The sequence below is a fragment of the Paralichthys olivaceus genome, chromosome 4, assembly GCF_024713975.1.
Source record: "Paralichthys olivaceus isolate ysfri-2021 chromosome 4, ASM2471397v2, whole genome shotgun sequence".
In the NCBI taxonomy this organism is placed as follows: domain Eukaryota; kingdom Metazoa; phylum Chordata; class Actinopteri; order Pleuronectiformes; family Paralichthyidae; genus Paralichthys; species Paralichthys olivaceus.
In genome coordinates, this window is record NC_091096.1 from 8,217,150 (window position 1) to 8,234,553 (window position 17,404).

At 42.3% G+C, this 17,404-nt stretch overlaps 2 protein-coding genes across 11 annotated transcripts; one reads left to right on the top strand and one right to left on the bottom strand.

Annotated features, from left to right (window-relative positions):
• Positions 1–182: 182 nt before the first annotated feature.
• Positions 183–3,658, top strand: LOC109637028 (intracellular hyaluronan-binding protein 4-like). The gene is made up of 8 exons (XM_020099128.2): positions 183–619; positions 1,672–1,822; positions 1,919–2,059; positions 2,137–2,208; positions 2,301–2,381; positions 2,597–2,771; positions 2,999–3,190; positions 3,436–3,658. Exons 1-8 carry the CDS (start codon positions 346–348, stop codon positions 3,499–3,501), a joined length of 1,152 nt encoding a protein of 383 aa, XP_019954687.2. The 5' UTR covers positions 183–345; the 3' UTR covers positions 3,502–3,658.
• A 147-nt stretch (positions 3,659–3,805) lies between these two features.
• On the bottom strand, positions 3,806–17,285 carry cdc14b (cell division cycle 14B). Of its 10 annotated transcripts, none has more exons than XM_069523551.1 (16): positions 16,932–17,266; positions 15,808–15,898; positions 14,762–14,837; positions 14,097–14,189; positions 13,922–13,998; positions 13,280–13,346; positions 13,039–13,189; positions 12,722–12,952; positions 12,473–12,611; positions 11,762–11,927; positions 11,563–11,660; positions 7,152–7,199; positions 6,945–7,061; positions 6,074–6,242; positions 4,920–4,985; positions 3,806–4,466 (listed from the first exon to the last, which is right to left on the bottom strand). In XM_069523551.1, exons 1-15 carry the CDS (start codon positions 17,038–17,040, stop codon positions 4,962–4,964), a joined length of 1,656 nt encoding a protein of 551 aa, XP_069379652.1. In that variant the 5' UTR covers positions 17,041–17,266; the 3' UTR covers positions 3,806–4,466; positions 4,920–4,961. The 10 variants fall into 10 exon arrangements, 9 of the variants coding, with proteins under 9 accessions (XP_069379652.1, XP_069379654.1, XP_069379653.1 ...); XM_069523553.1 differs by lacking the exon at positions 16,932–17,266 and adding an exon at positions 16,044–16,439; XM_069523552.1 differs by lacking the exon at positions 4,920–4,985 and having other exon boundaries at positions 16,932–17,285.
• Between the last annotated feature and the right edge of the window lie 119 nt (positions 17,286–17,404).

Consider the following 17,404-nt stretch of genomic DNA (forward strand, 5'->3'; position numbering starts at 1 on the left):
GCATTGGTCCAGATTATGTTTGGATCATAGACTGTAGGTTTCAATAAACTAAACAAATCACAGAATCTGTTCTGCAGCAGCACTTCCTGACTCAGCACAGAATGACGCACCTCCATTGGTCGAGGACTTGAACCAAATCTCCTGTATGGAATCTGATTGGTTAACAGCCTGTTGATGAGCAGGGGGGCGTGGCTCCGCTTGTCCCCACACGTGCAAACATTTTAAATAGAGGACGCTGAGTGTGCTGTGGACCGATCAGTCCGCGGCCCCGCAGCATTCTGGACTTTTCTTCACGCTACTTGTTCACACAGAGAGAAGAGGAGGAGGCGGCTGGAGTCTGGACTCATGTCTTCCTCTGTCCCCGGTGACACTCTGGTTAAAATGCTGCCGGACGCTTACGGGTGCGTGGTGGCGAACAGGTTCGGGGAACTCCTGGACGACGACGCGGACCCGTTCGACATGATCAGCGCAGTGGAGAAGGAGGAGGAGAAGAAGAAGAAGAAGAAGCAGCAGCAGCAGGAGGATGAGAGGAAAGGGAAGCAGAAGAAACCCGGCCAGCGGGAGTCTCAGAAGGACAGGAGGGTCCCCAGAGCTCCGGAGAGTCAGGAACCAGCTCCAGGTGAGCTTCACACACAAACACACACACACCGAGAGTTCGGGAGATTCTGCCCGCTGCTGGGGCTTCTAGACCGGGCACTTAAACCAAGAGAGGCCGGTGTGCACGTGTCTGGAGGATAATTTACAGCACGTTCAAAGCTTTATGTTAAAGCAGGAATATACTCTACAAACACAAAGATAATTAATATTGTACACAGATCCTCTTAATGTGACTTTCAGTTTTCTCTTTAAGGTCCAGTGTGTAAGATTTAGGTGAAAGGATCTACTGGCAGAAATTGAATATGAAATAATCCTGTCAATGTTCTCTCCAGTGTGTTTCATCTAAATTGTACGAATTGTTTCTTTACCCTAGAATGTCCCCTTTATATTTAAATACTTTATGTCTACATCAGGCGTGGGGTCCTCTCTACGGAGGCCGCCATGTTTAAAGTCGTCCAGACTGGACAAACTAAACACCTTTTGAGTTTTCATAAAAATTGAAGGCTACCACAGGTTATCTTAATGTTTGGAAGAGGAGGGTGAGGTGGGGCCTTCAGCTGCAACATGCAAATTCACCCAAAAAATCTACACCCTGAACCTTTAATATCAGAATATCCCACACTGGGGGATTCCTGTTACAGCAGCAAGGTGAAAAGCACATAACGAACTATTCAAGATGAAAAAATACAAGATCAAAACTGTACTAATATATAAAGGATTAAAAAAAAAGCCGTGTACAGGTTCCAGCAACTCCCAGTGTTGGAGGAAAAGGCCACCAGAAGATTCAACCTGCTGGGAATTGTAGAATGCAATAGGGGAACTTTACAACCTCCACCAAAACCAGATCCTAATAGAAATCCAGAATTTCAATGTGGTTTCATTAGCGGCCCGTTGGGCATCATCAGGAGTTTGTACGATATAAAGTACTGTTCCAGTTGATGAATGGTTCCAGGTATTTTTACTTTATTTGCTCGACCAGACATGTCATTATCTAAGATTGTCATATAGTTCATAAACCATTAGTGATAAGACACCACTGTTAAATATATCATTGACTTGACTTTATGTCTTCAGTCCAAAAGCAGCAGCAGCAGCAGCAGCAGCAGGCTCGTCCTGGACCAGTGACTGAGAACAGAGAGGAGGCTCAGAGGGGCATGAAGAGAGGTGCTGCTGGGGAGCGCAGGGCCAACCTGGAGGAGAAGCCACAGGAGTATTCAATCTCAAAGTAAGTGTTTTCATATGAGAGCAAACCACCAGCTGGTTTGGACATGTAGGAGCCGTCCCCTGAATAAACTGCATTTTAAATCTGATGGTCCCTCAGGCCGCCCTCTTATGCAGACTCTGACCTCAGGGGCAGAGGAGGGCTCAGAGGCAGGAGAGGAGCACGAGGTGGAGGATACACGAGGAACCCAGACAACTTCAACCTGAGGGGCAAGAGAGAGTATGATCGACACAATGGAACGTAAGAATTGTATTTTGTTCATGTAGCAGTCCAGTTAAAAGTCAGTGTCGTGATGACTGATCTAAGATTCATTGCAGAGGAATATCTCCTGAGGAAAAGAGAGGAGGCAGAGGACCCTGGAACTGGGGCTGTGTTGAAGAGGCTACGAGGTCAGAACTTTGAAAACATGGAAATATTACAGCTTTTCCACTTGACCACAATATAGACGTGTCACCGTTTCTCCATGTCCCTTATTTTGTAGTGAGCTAATGGAGGTGACATCTAATGTTCCAGTCAAAGCAGAGGAGCCCCAAATAACTGTGGATGAAGAGAATCAGAATCTGTGAGTAATGCACATAAACCTCTTTTAAAGTAGCTCCACCAGGTTCAGTGGATTTATCTTTTCATCAGTTCAGCTTTTAAATATGGGTGATGTTGCCTTGTTACATCTATTGCATCTTCTGTCCATCCTGGGAGAGGAATCCCTCACTTGAGATATTTCAATGTTTTCAAAATGGATTTTTCCCTCCTTTTTGCAATTTTACCCAATTATCAAAGAGCAACAGAAGAGGACGATGGAGAGATGGTGGTCCACGTTGCCATGGAGATGACCCTGGACGAGTGGAAGGCCATGCAGGAGATAAGTCGACCCAAGGTGGAGTTTAATATCCGCAAATCAGAAAACAAGATTCCCTCCAAAGCTAAAGTCATCCACCAGTCAAAGCACCCGGAGGTGAGGATGTAAAACACGTCGTAGAACCCATTCACAAGAAAGTCGAGCCGTGACTTAAACCTGATGTTGCTGTGATGTAGCGTTGTAGCCTCCAGGAACAAATCCTTCAGATGTGACCTTTAATCACACCTTAACCGGTGGCAGAAGGAGATATTGAGTTTAGCTCTACAGGTCGGGTTCAACTGTCTGAATTTTGGACTCAGTTGGCGTTTGCCTCCACTCTTCAGAACCTCAAGGGCACCCCTCTGGAGGAGATAGAGGACGAAGGCAACTTCCTCCGTCGGTCTGTGAATGACATCACCTCTCTTCTGGACATCAACTTCGGGAGTCTTGGACGGCCCACCCGCGGGGGTCGAGGAAGAGGAGCTCGAGGTGGCATGACTAACCGCCCAGAGAGACCTAAACCCATATTGGAGAAGGTACGCTCTCAAGGAGATACAGTAGTGTGTGTTCAGGTGGAAGGAACTGCTTCAAATTAACAAGTCTTTATAGATGCTGTGTTTGATATTTGATATATTGGCAGACTGGTTGTTGGTGGTTTTAACAGTAAAACTCAAGTGTATTTGTCTCACTTGTTAAATAATCAACATAAGAATCATCCAGAATAATGATCTGTGATATAAAACAAATGAGCATGAGTTGATCATGTCTGTTCTTCTATCAGGAGGGCGATCCAGCTCCTAACCCCGACGACCCAGAAGACTTCCCTGCACTTCCAACAGGAAAATAACTCAACACACTCATCTTCATTCAACTCCTGTGAGGAGAATTTGTTGCACTTCTTGCTTGACAACACTGTTTCCATGTCCCTGCTGTTCTTAAGGTCTGGGGTTCTATTGCACTATTCAGAGTTTGATTCCTGGAGAATAAATACTATGTCAAGTTTATCTAGGACCTGTTTGATGTGGTTTTTTAAAATACAGAAATCTGAAATGACTTGAGTGGTGAATCTTAACTTTAGTAAAAATCTGTCTTTGGTATTTATTATCAATAACTGTCTTTTGCTGGACAAAAAAAGGACAAACAGCCAGAAACTTGGTGGGTACAATTTTATTTAAAATGTCCAATTATGTGCTTTGAGCAAACTTATGTTGTGGATTATGAGCATGAGTTAGATAAAGGCCCCTTTAGGACCCTTGAGTTTTTATAGCATGATTCAAACATAGTACAAAAATATTTACAAAATACAAACTGAGTATATCAAATGATCACACATTTACAGTATTGAAAAGCTTGTAGTACATGATGGGATAAAAGACGAGCCAGATATTGAACAATGGTACAAATGTGCACAGTACTGTATCGTGTGAGGCATCCATCTTTAAAAAGCAGAATATCTGCTGTACAGTGTGTATTCTGGAGGAAATCTCTTGAATTCACACATTCACATGCCGGTCATATAGATATATTTCAATCTGATGTTTGCTACTGCATGCTTTAAAAGTATAGGAACAACCAGGCAATGATTAAAACAGTTTGTCTCATGATGCTGTTAAAATTATAAAAACAAAGTGCCTTCAGGCGAAAATGACTTGGAATAAAAAAACAATCTACAATGCTGACATCACTTCGGTTAAAGTTTGTTCCAACAAACTAGTTCTGCTGTATACAAAGGATTTCATGTAAAGTTCATCAGGCTTTGCAGATCCACAGGTTCACCGAAGTAGAGGAGCTCTAGCTTTGGGTATGGAGTGACTAAAGGAAACAAACAAAGTCAGCATTAGAAGGTGGAGAGGTTTTCATTGGTTTACATTCTGCTATTACAGTGAAGTCTAACATTAAAACATTTTTACCTCTGCCAAGTTTCATTGTGTTTGTTTGTTAGCAGGATAACAGAAAATCTGTTTAATTTGTGAGGAGGTGGGACGTGACCCAAGGTAGAATCCATTCAATTTCAGAGTGGATTCACAGACACAGACAGATCCTGGAGTTTAACAGGGCAACATAGGGGGTTCAAACTTGGCGGAGGGTTACACTCTCAGAGCGCTCCTCTATTTCCATTCATAAAATCACTGTTTGTGCACATGGATCAAACACACGCCTCATGTTTTATGAGGCGTGTGTTTGCTTCATAATACATGATTTAAAAAAACAAAACAAAACATGAACAATACAGAATGTAGCAGAAAGTGAAGTGGAGATAGATACCATAGCCTGGAAAATCGAATTGATTTCAAAGACCTGCGAGTTTTACGTCCTTGGGAGGCAGTGCGTCTGTGGCATGTAAGAAATAGAAAAGAGAAGGAAAGAGGAAGAAGATAAACACTGCAGATTAGTACCAGTGAAGGACGTGGTGACAACAGGCCAGAGGCAGAAGACACAGTGAGCAGCAGAGTCCAGAGAAGCTCTAGCCAGTCATCCTCTGAAATATATTATTCTTAAAGAACGTGCAAAGAAAGCTACTGTAAGAAAGAACAGCAAGACTGAGGCAGGTGGAGTTTCTCGACATGAGCAGGAGCAGATTTACTAAACATTAGTCCTGGAGAATATCAGGATATAAAGTGGGTAAAGTTAGTACAACATCTGAGTACTGTAGCTGGGTTGCACCATCATCTTTAAATAAAAGCAAACCAATAAAGTGTATTTGAAATAAATGATGGTGGATGATTTAGAAGTTAAATTAGTGACAATTAACCTGAGTAATATAAAAAGTTTAAAGCTGGAAAATGTTACTAAATAAAAAAATAAAAAAATAGACTTCTGCTTTATTATAACTCTCTTTGAAAATCATCATTGGTTTACTTGGTTCTCTTAGTATTTTTCTAACAAACTTACTAAACCATTAAAAATTAATTAAATGAAATGAGCATTTCAGTAATTGAAACAACTTTATCTTTCAAGGAACTCAGAACCTCAAAAGGCCACTGCCTTGGATTCGTATGAACTGTCAGATCAGTTTGATAAAACGCTCTAAATCAAATCAAGTCAGTTTATCCAAACAAGATAAAACACTGATTGAAGAGCACTACACCACAATTTGATTTTGTCTAAACATTTAGTCACTGTTGATGCATCCCAGCCTAAGTACATTAAGTGATTATGACAATCTCTGTCATGAACATTAAGGAGAGACAGAGTGAGAGTGCTGAGCCTCTGGATTTTGGCTGAATTTACACAGGCACCAATTATCAGTTTTTTTTAAATCTTTTAAACTCTGATCATCCCTCAGCTGCCAAATCCACAGAGTAAACATTTATTTTTCCTGTTTCATGAAAAAAATAACTTGTTAAAAAATTAGTTTGTGTTTGTGTGCAAATGCCAAAATCTCCATCTGGCTCAGAGTGGGGTCTGCGGGATCTTGCCTGCAGGTGGACCTGTGCCATGTTTAAGTTGATGAAAGTGCCTGTGTTGGCTGTGGCACTGGCTGCGTCTCTATGGCTGCCGCATGGCTCACAACACATTGGGTCCCTGTCGTCAGTCACTACATGCAAGTTGCCTAGGGACCTGACCAGTCTGGTGTGGCACAGCGAGCTGGCAGAGAGAGGGGGAAGCTGTTAATTTTCTCCACAACGCTCCACGAGTGGCTATAGCCTCTGGGTTGCTTTTCAACTGTGTCTACTCCAAATAATACTACTACTACTACTAATAATAATAATAACAATATAAAATAATTATCACACAGAACACAATAAAATGTATTTGTTATTGCGTCAACACAACATTGTTCTTAACAGTGAAGAAAATGGAACAATTGGTAATATGTATTATGAGTAAAACTCATGCCAAACACAGGGTTTAATCATTTTTGCCAATATAAACATGTATCTAAAAATTTGGGAAAAACTCTGTTGATGTAAATATTGAAAAATACTCAAACTACACCTCCTAATGAGTTATCAACTGCAGTGATTAAAAAAAGTAGAGCCCGACAAATTTGGATTTTTGGGGGCTGATGCTGAAATTAGGGAGTAAAGATTTCTGATGTATAAAAATGTAAACAAAAAAGCACATTTTCTATTCTGTCAAATTAAAGTTTTCATATTGGTGCACACCGGCAAAAATAACCAGCTACTGATAAGTCTCTTTTCAGCCCAGTGTTACACTGGTTGGGCTCTAAATTAGCTTAATATATCTTAATGGCCAGGTAATTCTGTCCATGTATAGTTTTTGTGCTGTTCTTATTATTCTATCACTGTAGTAAATGAATGCTCTGTGTAAAATCCAGCGACTTACCTTCCTCCTACACTGTTGGCTGGCAGTGAGGTTCTGGTTCTCTTCCTGCTGTCTGAGTGGTCAGACAGAGACATGGGGTTGGTCTTACAGCCCTGAACACTGGCCTGTAAGATGGACCTGCCGCAGACCAGAGAGCTAAGTGTCATAATTAATCTTAGTGGTGTTTTTTTTTTTTCCATCTGTGTGATCACTGACTGCAAACTTTACCTCAGGGACTGTGATGACGACCTGGTGTGAATCTTATTCTCCTCCTGTCTGTAAAAACACAAGTAACACGACGGTAAAAATGCAATTAAAAGGAGAGAGGGGGATGAAAGGACAGAGTGGAGGGAGAGGAGGGACATACTGTATGGAGATGAGCGAGAAGGCTTTAAAAATTTATAGATTTAGACTTAGGCACAGATCTTTACTGCAGCTTCAGCAGCCAAGTAGGATTAGTAAAGCCAGGTGAGTACCAGAAAAAGCCAGCAGGTGGCACTAAACAATTTAGAGGGCCCAGATTTTCTTTTTTTTTACAGTTATTTTCATTGGCTTAACTGTCTGAATTTTTTTATTTTATTTTGACTGTGCAATCAACACAAACAGCAAAGCATGATGTTTGATGAGGGACTATGGTGTGAAATAATCATGTGCTAAATAAATGGTATCAAGGACAAGATAGGAGGAGCCTCTGGTGTTTCTGATTTTTAAAAGCGGGCTCAAAATTGACTGTGCTCTCAGAAAGGATAAAGTAACAAGAGGATGAATTTTAAAAACAACTTTCTGATTTGGGGTTGGGGATTGAAGAAAGACAGGGGGGCTCACTTACAGCATTCTCAGTTAGAGCTCCAGAACGTGGGGGGCAGGACAGGTTTTTGAGGGGGCAGACGGGCAGTGGAACTCAATGAAATCCTAACCCGTCTATACAGAAATGCAGGATGGAAGAAGGGAAGCCATACACAATCCACCACAGGGCAAGGCTACACAGGGAGGAGAGCAGCATGGCTACCAGCCATCTGAAAGGAGGACAAATCCAATAACAAGAGCAAAATGGAAAAAAGGGTAGAAAAAAAAGGAAAGAGAGACAAGAGACGTCCGGGTAGGACACAAAGCCTCTGATGTTCTGCTTTTCCACTGGGACTGGATTAGATTAAATACCTTTCACAGAGCCTTGAATCCAGCAGTGCCAGTCAGCAAGTTTTTGTTCCTCACCTTTTCTGATGGGTTGGAAATTTGCCGTATACTAATCTGACCAATGTGGAGATTGTGAAGTAGAAGGGTTTAAATAAAGCTGTTAAATCTCACAGGTAGATATTTAATTTTATACAAGAACGAATAAACATTAACAGTGTGCCAGGTGATTTTACAGCTGAGCCGACAATAAACTTTACTGGCTGTCGGATGGATGACACTGATAGTAGATATAGACTCGCATACAAAATATGGTAAAATTAAAACAGAATATTTAAAAACAAAAAGATTGACTAAATATGCTGCCTTAATTTACATATATAGATCAACAGTATATATAATCACTAGCTCTAATTAGTAGTTAATAAAAATATGGTCAGTTCCTACAAGTGTTCCTTATGGATACTGGCAGAGATGGAAACCTGAAGCAGTAAACAAAGCTCTGGTGTTTTTTTATTTACACTGATCCAGTCACATAAAGCAATGGAAAAACAACAGGCAATTGACAATGAACCCGGTCCGACATTAATTACGTTAGACACAAACATAGATCGAACACAGAAGCATGTCCATGCGTGCGTGTCTAAGGGTTTCATGCCTACTGCCATGCACGAAAAAGGCAGACAGGGTGAAGAGAAGTTGTCGTGTTTCTCACTGGAATACAACATGCAGCTCTGTGTTACATAATAAAACAAACAGTGGAGCCAGATGGTGAAGTTCAGCTGCAGGTTGGATGTTTGTCTAGCAGCACAGACACTGATAATGCATACAGCCTGAAGAGTGAGCATATCTCCCTTGTGCCTCAACTCCCTCCTGAGGACGCATAAGAACCCGCTTTCATCCCATCTCCTCCTCAGAAGCTCAAATGTGATGTTTTATCATCCTGTACAGCAGAATGAGGATCAGGAGACATTTACCTTCCCATCAATGCAATTTAAAGCTGATAATTTAACTCAGAAAAACACCTCAGTGAAAGATGATTCTGACACAAAAGCACTACTCACCATTTTCAAAAACATCTACAACTTAGGCTACGTCCATACGGCTACGTTTCAGTTTTAAAACTAAATCAATCGACGCCTACATGAGCGTCCTAGCTCCGTATCAGTAATAGTTACATCATACAATATCACGTGATCATTGACACAGCAGTGTGGATGTAGCCTTATGTGATAGAGCAACTTAGCTACTTTACTAAACAATAAATACCTGCAAATCCTAACAAAGGCCTTTACTAGTCTTTTTCTTGAGAACTGTCAATGTCAAGTCAGTAGTGCAAGCCATGCACTAAAAACATTTAATTCAACTAATCCAGATCTCTTTTAAAACTGTGATTAGTTGAATAACTAGTGCTGTTGCTATTAACAAGTACAGCCGGCTCTACATGAGACCTCTAGTGTAACTCAGAGGAAAAGCCTTTTTATCAAAGCAGATCAGCTCAGTGTGTCCATGAGGCAATGACGGGCGTGTCGATGTAATGCATCCACTAAATGCATATTCACTTCACACCGTCGTCATCCAAAGAAGGAAAGAAATAAAACAAAACAGAACAACTTCAAATCAGCCATACTGTTATAACCATACCATTTGCTGCCATAGCAACCATCTCTACAGGAAGAGGATGTCAGCTAGAAAGGAAGTGATGTGCACTTACCTCTGTCATACAAAACCTCACATCCTCTCTCTGTTTTTCCTCTCCCCCACTTTCTCTCTGCCTCTCTCTATCTTTTGAACGGCAGGCAACACATCGGCCACGCCGTGCCCATGAGGCTGCAGCAGAATACTACCTGCCTGACATGGGACAACACAAGCCAAAGCCATTTGGGTATATTGGCAGAGGCCAGTCAACCATCCTCAGCCGTGGTGACACCCAACCTTCCATGGCTTTATTTACATTAGCACAACTGATGTGGAAACAGAGAGGCAAAACAAATCTATTAGGGTTCTTCCTATTTAGATCGCTGTGGGGCATTAGCACTCTCTGTTGGAACACACTAAAGAGCTGGCTCGTCACATGTTACAGTTGTACAGCCACCCTCATCTGCTAGTTACACATAAATGTATGAGATACAAAATCTAAATGATTAAGCTGATAAAGGCTCAATGAAGTGTTTGTAATATGGCACAGTGACATTTTTTTAATTATCATTTTCTGAATATATTTTGAGGCTACATTATATCCATGACAGTTTTGCTTTTGTTTGACATTTCCAGGATGAATCCTTTTCAGATTTCACAACTGTGAGGCTATTACTATTTTTAGGCTTTCTGCTGGTTTAAACAAATTGAATTTAAGAACACAATAATATAAATCTAAGACCCATGTCAAGTATGACAGATATAAAGGAATATCAGAGTTCCAGATTTTTTTCCGCTTCCCCATAATTTACATTATACAGATGGATGCTTCCAAAACAATTCTCTTAAAAACATAAAACATTTAATGAGAGAATTAGCTTTGAATGAAAGTTAATGAAACCAAGACCTATTAAATGTATTTAAGACCTACTATGTAATATTTACACATTTGAATATCTCCAATTCTGATTGAATTTTATTGTTTCTGTTCGGGAGCTTTGTTATGTGGCTCTACACTCACTGTACTCCACGACAGTTGTAATACACCTGTACTTTCGTGTCCCTGTGTTTTTGGTCAAAACAAGTCAATCTAAATCTAAGAATCAATTCTGTATGTTTACTCAAAGCCTACATGAGTGGCCTATTTACCTCAAGGCCAATGTGACATAATAAACCAGTGACTAGCAAGCTCTACATTGATTTGTCCTATATATTTTCCATCCTCTCCTAAGAGATAAAGTTTTAACCATTGGACTAAAGAAGAAAATTTACTTATGAACAGTTGCTCAGTAAAATTAATTCATGGGTTTTATCTGTTACATTCCACATCTTTTGTGCCTTTATAAATCCAGCCCTCTACAACATTTAGGAAGATTGTGTTTTTGATAACTCTGATCCAGCCGTCCAAACAACTGTGTCACTTACTCCATGTCTTCATATTTAACCTACTTCCTCCCCGACTTCTCATTCACCCTCATCACTCACTGATTTTAGATAAAAACGGAATCATTTACATTACACTTGATCTGCATGTGATGGCATGTACTCCAGAGGACACAAAAAACAGAGTTATTGAAATATCACGAGGATACAGCCTGGTTCTTCAGCTCCTAGATAAATGATATTAGTATGAAACTACCATGGTTCAGGTAAGGAGCAGCATTACCAGATGTCTAAAACCTGTCTTATAATTACAACAGCTTACCCCGAATAAGCACGGTCACATCTCGGTCATTATCAAATCCTAATTCTCCCATATCACAAGTTACAAATGATTTGAATAACACTGTATATATGTTATTATCCGAGGGACTGGCTATAATAGTCAGTGTGATACATGACGACACTCAGAGACTGCCTGGGTACTTACGATAGTGAGCCTGAGGACGACCTGGCCTGCCTCTTGCTCTTCAGTGCTCGCAGTTTATCACCCTGTGTGAGGCCATTTCTCTCCTCCTCATCATTATACTGTAAAACAAAGTGATAAAGATACAAAACACGGTGTCCACAGGGTTAATTTGGTTATTCCATTCATGAGGGCATTCCTGGGGCATCATTCCAGAACTCACCAAATCCATTTCTTCTTTCTTGGTTGCCCTGTTTTTGTTGCTGCCGTTTATGGTTATGTCGTCCACTCCAGACAGGATCCTTGTGACAGCCATCTTGCCGTTCTCTCGTTCGTTGAGCATCTTCTCTCGGAAAATGTCTCCCTCTGCCCATAAATTGTTTTGCTTCCTGAGGCACAACAGTTCAACACACCACAAAATAAACCTGCAGTCGAGCTGTAACATCACAAGTGATATTATTATTTCTTAGATCAAATCTATCCTCACATTCACGTCCTGTTTTTACAATGGCACCTTGCACCAGTGCAACAACATTGGTTGTGCTATTGTTTATTCTGCCAGCACAATTAATCAACCCATATTGGTTCTGTTGGAGCAGATTAGTGGAATTTCCAACAGTTAAACTGTCAAAATTAATTAATCCTAAGGAATATATATTCTGAATGTTAACTAAGGTTGTTGCTTACACCCTGGAGAGGTTACTAGCATGTCGCTAGAGATACAGGGAAAAACAACCATGGAAGACGGACTACCCGCAGAGACCCCATGCAGACACAGGGAGAACATGCAAATCCCACAGAAAGGGCATGGGCAAACCAAGTTTCGATCCAGGAACCTTCTTGCTTTGAGGTGACAGGGCTAACCACTGTTCTGCCCCCCCCCCCCATTTGAAATCAGTAACATTTTTAAAATCCTGCTTCAGTGGACACCTACTCTTCAACAAAGTTCTGCTGAGGCCCGATGACGGACCCTGGCCGGCAGATCCGTATCCAGGCAATGGCCTCTGCAGCCGTCAGGCCGTAATGTTTCATCATATAGCAGCCAATCAGAGTACCAGTCCTCCCAAGACCAGCTGAAAGTAAAAAAGAGGGATATGACATTATAACATCATTAGTTTAGAGTAATAAGTGTTGAACAAGCTCCACTGTTTCTTGAAGTGTGAATGTGGCTCAGAAATTTTACCTTTGCAGTGGACCGCTATCGCTCCTTCTGCGTTCTCACAGATATTGAGGAACTTCCTGACGATGCTGTCGGTCGGTGTACTCCCGTCCACGAAGAACAAGTCGTGGTGTTCAAAGCCGGAGTCTGTAAATCGCCTGGCATCGTACATCTTCTTGTTGAGGCGGATAATAGCGGTGATGTTGTGTTTTCTGAAATAAGGAATGTAGGCCTCGGGAGCATGCAGAGGATACCCTGAGGTAAGAAAGGAAAACATTCTATGAGTTTAAGAGGCGTTAAAACAAAGCCAGAAAAAAGGCTGTGCAGCACTTTTGGATTACCATTCTCTATTTTGCTTTTTGGATGAGGTCCGCTGAACGCAAGGAACTTCCCTGGAATGATCCAGTTCAAGTCTCCATTTTCTGCTCTCTCATAGTGCTCATATTCCTCCACATCGAAGTTGGAGAAATCCAGCCAGCCGTACTGCAGAGCCTGACAGGCAGTTGGGAGGGAGTTAATTTCATTAGGTGCATGACACAGCAAGATAGAAAAATAAATAAAGTAAATCTGACGCTAACGTACCTTTTGAACGGCACGGAGGCAATCCAGGATGTTCAGGTTGTACATGCAGCTTCCAAACGAGGCATCTCTGTGAAACAAATTAGACCGACAGTCTTTCTCAGATGAAATAATCTCCTTTGAATTTATTTTTGTCCAGAATGCAGACTGCTGTCTCATGGCGAATGGTCTCTACTGCTTTCCATCTCCCTCACGAGTCTTGCTCTACTGCTTTTCATACTTTTTCTTTAAGCACTTTATAGTAACAGTGATCGTAAAAGGGCACCAGGGCCCTTGAGCCTTCAATATCTTTTCTGTGTTGCACTTGTGTCTCAACAATATGGGGGAGAAGAATTGCCATTTTGTTCTGAATGTAATATTTTTCAAGTTACAACATTTCCAAATAGGACTTGCAGCAATATTTTCCAAACAAATTTGAAAAAAGTTAAACTTAGTTTTACTATAGATTCAAACCCCATATGTAATAATTGTTAGCTTGTTTTTTCCGTGGGTGCTAAACACATCAATTTGCTCTGAGAATGAATGTGGTTCAAAGTCCAAAGCTAAATTTGTCATTTTAAAACTCAGAGTTTAAAACTTTCACATTTTTGACACAAATTCTTCTCGTCTTTGAAACAGCCTTTAAAAAAACTAAATTATTGTCACCTGAATGGGATGTATGTTGAATTCCTCGAAACCAGCAGACTGTAGGCCTCCTCCGGCATCATGTTTAGATGCATTACCTTCAAACACAAATGTCTCATCAGCAAGTACGGCTTGTAATAAATGCTGACGTGATGTAATTTCACAAATAGGAAACATGGGTTTGTAAACTACTTACCGCATATGAGCCTATTAGGTAAGCAGCATTGGCCTGTTTTTTCTGGTCTCCACATGTATAAAATATGATCTTCTTCTTTGACAGCGTAATAGACTGTGAAATGACATTAATTACAAACAGCATGAGCAGACATGTGATTATTTATTTATGTGACACAAGCGTATACAAACTTATAACTAGTTGTATTTTGGGGCTGAACAGCTGCAGTGGGAAGACAATCTACACTGCTCGATGAAAATGAGACTTATTAATAGAACTGTTTTCCTATTTACAGCACTACATGGTGTGGAGAATGCCAGTCAACTGTATTTGTATAATCTAAAAAAAAGGCTGGGCAATCACCACCAGAGCCAAATAAGTTTTAGAGCTGCAGAGAGGCTGAATCCTCTGCATCTAAACTTCAGCTGCCCAAATCTGTGGCCAACAGCCTCGAAGACCACATCATGTGCCAAACAAACTGCCTCAACAAAGAGGAACAACAGCATCACAGACCACAGGGATTATTCAGGACATGACATGAACTGTAAAAAGTTGACATGTCCTGCTAATTGGCACATCAAACAACTATGACCCTGCCTCATTTTGTTTGTTTGAACAGATATTGATCAACCTTGATTTTGCATCCCATTCCAGGGAGTGCAATTAAGTGCAGCGATTGACTTTACCTTGAGCTTCTTTGTCAGCTTGCAGCAGAAGCGATAAAACATGGCCAGGTTAAGGGGACCAAAGTCCGCATAGAAGCTGAGGGAGAGAGTGACAAAAAAGAAGGAGTGTGTCAGGGAAGCTATTTATGCAACCTGCTACAATCTCTGGGGAAGTTTCATTAGATAGAATCAGCTACATCAGACTGAGCTAGTAAAAAAACACTTACAGAGCAAAGACTATATTTGGAAGCATTCGATGTAAGAGTGGGTCAATGAGAAATGGACAAAAGGCTGCGAAGACAAGGGATCTTTTTTTCTACCACTGGCAGGAAAAATGGCTCATAAAGGTCAGTCATGTCCTCTCTGAACAACAGCCCATTGAAACAGCTCTGCCCTCCACTGCAAGCTGTGAAGCTGCCACTGTAGCTGTGGCAACGTGCTTTAATTTTATACAAATATATAGTGAAAAGGACAGTGCACCAAAAAAGTTGTCATTTTGCAAATAAATTATACGTCTGATTTAACAAGGTGCACATTTAAAACAAACTCATCACATTCAGTTGTGGATTTGTCGTTTTGTCAGTGGCCACCCAATTCAAAAATTCTGGGGGCCTGAGGGTTTCTGCACTAAACCAGAACTTGCATTGGTTTGAAGGAGTCACGGTAGCAGTGGTGGTGCAGGCGGTGTCTTTTAAAGAGCTGCAGTGATTACAGAAGGTTTTGTCCTGGCCTTTTCTTACATTCAAGGAAGTGCATGGTTTTTTTTTTAAGACTAATGACAGAGCCAGAGCACTTCAGGTGCCAGTGCCCTGCCTGGCCCCACCCCTGGATTTACATAAGTTTTTTCATGAAATTCAGTTCTGGATTTTTCCTCTTTGGTGGACCGACCCAGGAGTGTCAGACTTGAGCTGTGGGGGGTGCAGGCGATGTCCGGTGGAGCGCTGCAGTGATAACAGAAGGCTTTGGCATTGCCTTTCATTGCATTGCAGTGCAGTGGGGGTGGGGGGGACCACTCAACTTCACAATCTGTTCAACATGCAAAGTTGGGAATCAAACCTGCAACTCACTTCTCATACGCCAGCTCCTCGTCTATGCAGAAACAGTGTCTCTCTGCGGTGCTCTTGATCTTCTGGTGAAGTATGGCGAAATACAGTTGATCTGAGGGGGGAGGGGTGGGGGGGGGTCAAATACAGAGGCACTTACTTGCTATTGTCATGCAAACATACTTCTGTTAGTACTCTGCCCCCCCACACACACAACTTCTCCCTACTTGCGTACAAGTACTTCAGTGTTTGTTTCTTACCCCGGACGAACTCGACACATCTCGACGAAACCTGGTCCGCGGTCATCTTTCCCGCAGATTTAAACATGACGCCTAGAAGAGAAACGCTGGTTTTCCCTCACAGAGACTTGAGCATGCTCCGAAAACACTCTCACCGGAAAACCCCGTGGAGGGAGATTTAAAGCAGGTATTTGAAAAGTTGAACGTAAGAACGGTTTGAGGAGGCGTCGCTGCGAAAGAGGAGAAAGTTGGAGGAAGGCGAAGAAGAAGTGCGCACACTGCTAAAAGATGACCTCCGCCTGGCTCCTCCCCCCTCGGCTGCTCCGCGGGACGCTATTGGCTGCGGGAGATGTGGAGCGCGGCGCGATTGGAGGAGCGCGCTGTCGGTCACGCCCCGTTCTTGTTTAAAGTTCTGCACGCGAGACATGCGATAGGCCGCGGGAACGTTGCCCAAACGGTTGCTAGGACGATCCCTCGGCCAATCAGAGGCGTGATTTCCAGTCCGGCCCCTCCCTCAAGACCTGAGCTTTCTCCACAAGAAGCAGGAAGACTCCGCAGGAGGTGAAATAATCCACTTTAAACCACAATCATAACGAGAGTAACTCTTCTATTTATGTGATGGATGCACCGATTAACCTGTGTGCACGTGCATAACTCAAACACGATAATAAAATACCATGTCTGGTGTAATCCCCACCTCTCAAATGAAACTATTGCAGCGCACCGATTTTTAAAGATTTAACTCGACACGATAGAGGGGGGGGGGCATACGATGTCGCCATATTTTGACAAATCCTGCAAGATCTCAGACTTTCACGCACCCTCACTTGTTTGAAACGCAATAATGCGCGTGCACCGTGTGCTGCGTGCACCCGTGCACATCTGCCAACTTCGTGCACGGCCGCTTACCTGTTATCTCCATGTACATGTCAGAGTTGGGCTCCGCCTCTGAGCCGCGGTGAGCTGCGCACCGCTTCTTCCTCGACTCCCCTCGTCTCCTCTCGCTCTTGCGCTTCATGTTTTCTCCTCCTCAGAGCCTCGCTTCACATTGTGGTGCAGCTGCAGCACAGTCCCACCTCCTCCTCCCCTCTCGCAGTGCGGCGCCTCGTATTGTCCCAGTTTCTGTCGCCGAGTTATTGTGCCATGGTCCTGGCGCCGTGCAGCTGATTGTGTTTGTGTATCTGTGTTGACAACCACAGACCCAGTAGCCTGATCCAACCTCTCTGGCGGCGGCGGTGACGTCTGTGAGCCGGGGCAGGTTTCTGCTTTCTGCATCCCCTGCATGTGACGTATGAGGATTAGATGTCCAGTGCCCACCCTTCACTGTTCAATAGCAGCAGCTGTGTGTGGATAACGTGCTGGGATTGTAGTCCTGTGCTGCT